This window comes from Volvox carteri, assembly GCF_000143455.1.
Source record: "Volvox carteri f. nagariensis unplaced genomic scaffold VOLCAscaffold_1098, whole genome shotgun sequence".
NCBI lineage: Eukaryota > Viridiplantae > Chlorophyta > Chlorophyceae > Chlamydomonadales > Volvocaceae > Volvox > Volvox carteri.
The window spans coordinates 1-2,772 of record NW_003308447.1 but is presented as its reverse complement, the minus strand read 5'-3'; the positions used below and the strand labels follow the sequence as shown (position 1 = coordinate 2,772).

Sequence of the window (2,772 nt, the reverse complement as noted above, 5' to 3'; positions counted from 1 at the left end):
GGTAGAGGGGCAACGCGCCGGCACGGAATTCAGGCCACGAAATCCAGGCCTGGGAATCCAGGCATCAACCAAACTTCCGTCCCCCACACCGCACGTGACCGGCGAGCGACACAGCCCGGCTCACCCATCATCCTTCGCTTGGACGCACAGGCTGAGGAGCCCTCCTCGCCCTCAGTATCAGCCCTGCCGCCCGCCTTCTTTGAAGCGCGGTTCAAGTCGAGGCAACGCAGCAAGTCGTATTGACGAATCAACAGCACGTCCATACGCTCCTACGTGGCGGTATGTATATATGTATGTGCGTATGCGAGCGCTCACGTTAGTACAGGTCAGCCTCGTGAGACGTGTGAAAGGCAAGTACAAGTCCAGCAGGGAAGAAGGGGAATACCCCAGGCGATGTGCGGGATGGGTAATGGGGTTGGAGCATCCAGTACCGAAACGGACGTCTGTAACGTGACGCACGTCTGTAACGGCCGTATGTATGTTTGTCGATATCCACGCGTGGTGGTGCGAAGTGCGGGGCTTGGGTCAGGGCAGGACGGTGACGCAGGCAAATCGTGTATGGGGAGGACGTAAAACAGGACTACAAGGACCTCACGCAGAACTAGCCAGGACACCGCGCGGACGAATCGGAATCGGGACACGGCTGTTGCTGTTGCTGCTGCTGCTGCTGCTGCTGCTATTGCCACGAGCCGCACCTGCTGCACACTGCATGCTGTGATTCCGCGCTAGAACTAAAACCTGAACCCTTTTCCCCCCAAGCGCACCTTCTCCTCCTCGAGCCGCTTCATGGCCTCCGCCAGGTTCCGATTGGCGGCCTGTGCGAGCAGCCAACGGAGTCGCGGCATGACTTGCTGCGTTGCGTTGCGTTACGTTACGTTGCGGCTCAATGTGTGTAGCAGCACGAGAAAAACAGTTGCGGATCATCATCATAATAATAATAATCATCGACAGCAGCAGCTTCATGCGAGACGGACGTCCCACAACGTGTCATGCACCTCCGCTGCCCCACCCTCACCCTCACCCTCACCCGCCCAGCCGTGACCTCCAGCCGGGTATGTATCAGTCAGTACTACACAGCTACACGGCGCAAGGAGGTAGAGAAACACGTTCCAAGGGAATCACCAAGGGAAAGGGACACCAAAGAAGGTTTGGACGGCCGAAAAAGGAAGAACGTCAACACTCCTCGGGATTTTTCGTACCATGGTTTCTTCCAGCAGCAGCTTCGCTCGCTTGAGCGACGCGATGGCCACCAGCAGCAGCACCGAAACCACCAGGGCCATTAACAACACCGCCACCACGAGGGGCACTTTCCAAGCGGGTGCGAAGCCGCCAGCTGGGACGACCTGCACCGGGATGAAACGGACCGGATCGGACCGACCGGAACCCCGGGATACGACCCCTTTTTTTTCTCAGGACCACAACTCAGATAGGGACAAGCATCTCAACACTCATACATATGGCGAAATTACTGACCACTAAAACGCATATACAGTGTTATTATCCAGGACCAGGACCTCTACAGTGTGTGGTCCTGCAGTCCTTGCCTGCAGCTCTTTATCAGAGTTTCAAGAAAGAAGCAGAACCAGCGTGCGCATTTATTTTCTGAAATTCTCACTCACCCTGAGCAACCACACGCTGTTTAGTGCCTTGACCTCCACGGTAACGGAGTCCTTGCCGTGCAGAGCCGCGGGGCCCACCTTCGCAATGACCTCCTCGTGGGTGTCGTTGATGGGGCGAAGCAGCGTATAATAGAAACCCTGTTGGGTTTGGCGGGAAAGGAGGAGAAGGTGAGGAACGAAGATCGAGCCTGATTGGATTTGGGACAGGAGGAGCGATCCCCTACTACCGCAATCACTGAGCAGGTGAGATGCGGGCGTGGCCTGGCATGGGCGCCCGCAATCCGCCGCCACCCTTGCCCACCCTTGCCCAACCACGGGGTTTCGGATGTGCATGACCTGTGCAGCCGCACCAACCTGATCTCAGGCCTCTTCCCCCCAAATCCAAGTTCCCCCGGCGTCAGATTGTTAAAGGGCTTTTTTCCCCCGTACCTGTTTCCTCAGGCGGGCCAGATACGCATCGTCCCCTACCGCCACCGCCTCGTAGTTGATCACCAGGGTCATAAGGCCCCACCTGGACAGCAGCAGCAGCAGCGGCGGCAAATGCAGCAAGGCAGTAGCAGCAGCAACAACAGCAACATAGCAATCGCAGCAGCAAGCGCAAGGTAAAGATAATAAGGCGCAGCAACCCTAAGGAGCAGGAGCAGGGGCAGGAAGGGCCCAGATGACTCGCGGCACCACTCCACCACCACCACCATGACTCGCGGCCACCGCAAAGCTGTAGAGCAGCTAGCGGCGACGGCCGCGGCGGCGGCTGCGTTGGAACTGGGTTCGAGGAGGAGGAGGAGGAGGAGGAGAAGTACAAGAAAGCAGCGACCGCACCTATACGCACGCCAGCCTATGGTGGCTGTGGCGGCAGTGGCACACGCACACACACACACGCACGCACACACACAGGCGCTTCTACTTTCAGCAGTAGGGCCCCCTTTCCGTTAAAAAGGGCCCCAGGGGCTTTCCCTCTCCCTTTCCCTTTCCCCTCCATTCCGCACACGCACCACTTCTCCCGGGAGGTGGTGTTGTAGCAAATCCCGCACTCGCGAACGCTGGAAGGCAACTCCGAGTAGGCGAGGGCGGAGGCATTCTCACGATACCGGAAACCAAACGTCTCCTGGGCGGAGACGTTGGCTGCGGCCATGGGAGGGTAGGAGGCGCGGAA

The 2,772-nt window shown here is 58.4% G+C and overlaps 1 protein-coding gene across 1 annotated transcript; it reads right to left on the bottom strand.

Moving 5' to 3' along the window:
- Positions 1-124: 124 nt before the first annotated feature.
- On the bottom strand, positions 125-2,724 carry VOLCADRAFT_101436 (uncharacterized protein; the record flags this gene model as incomplete). Its single annotated transcript, XM_002959871.1, has 7 exons — positions 125-269; positions 765-815; positions 1,200-1,343; positions 1,620-1,757; positions 2,049-2,130; positions 2,295-2,381; positions 2,612-2,724. Coding segments are annotated over 7 exons (760 nt in total), but the record flags the coding sequence as incomplete, so codon positions are not given.
- Between the last annotated feature and the right edge of the window lie 48 nt (positions 2,725-2,772).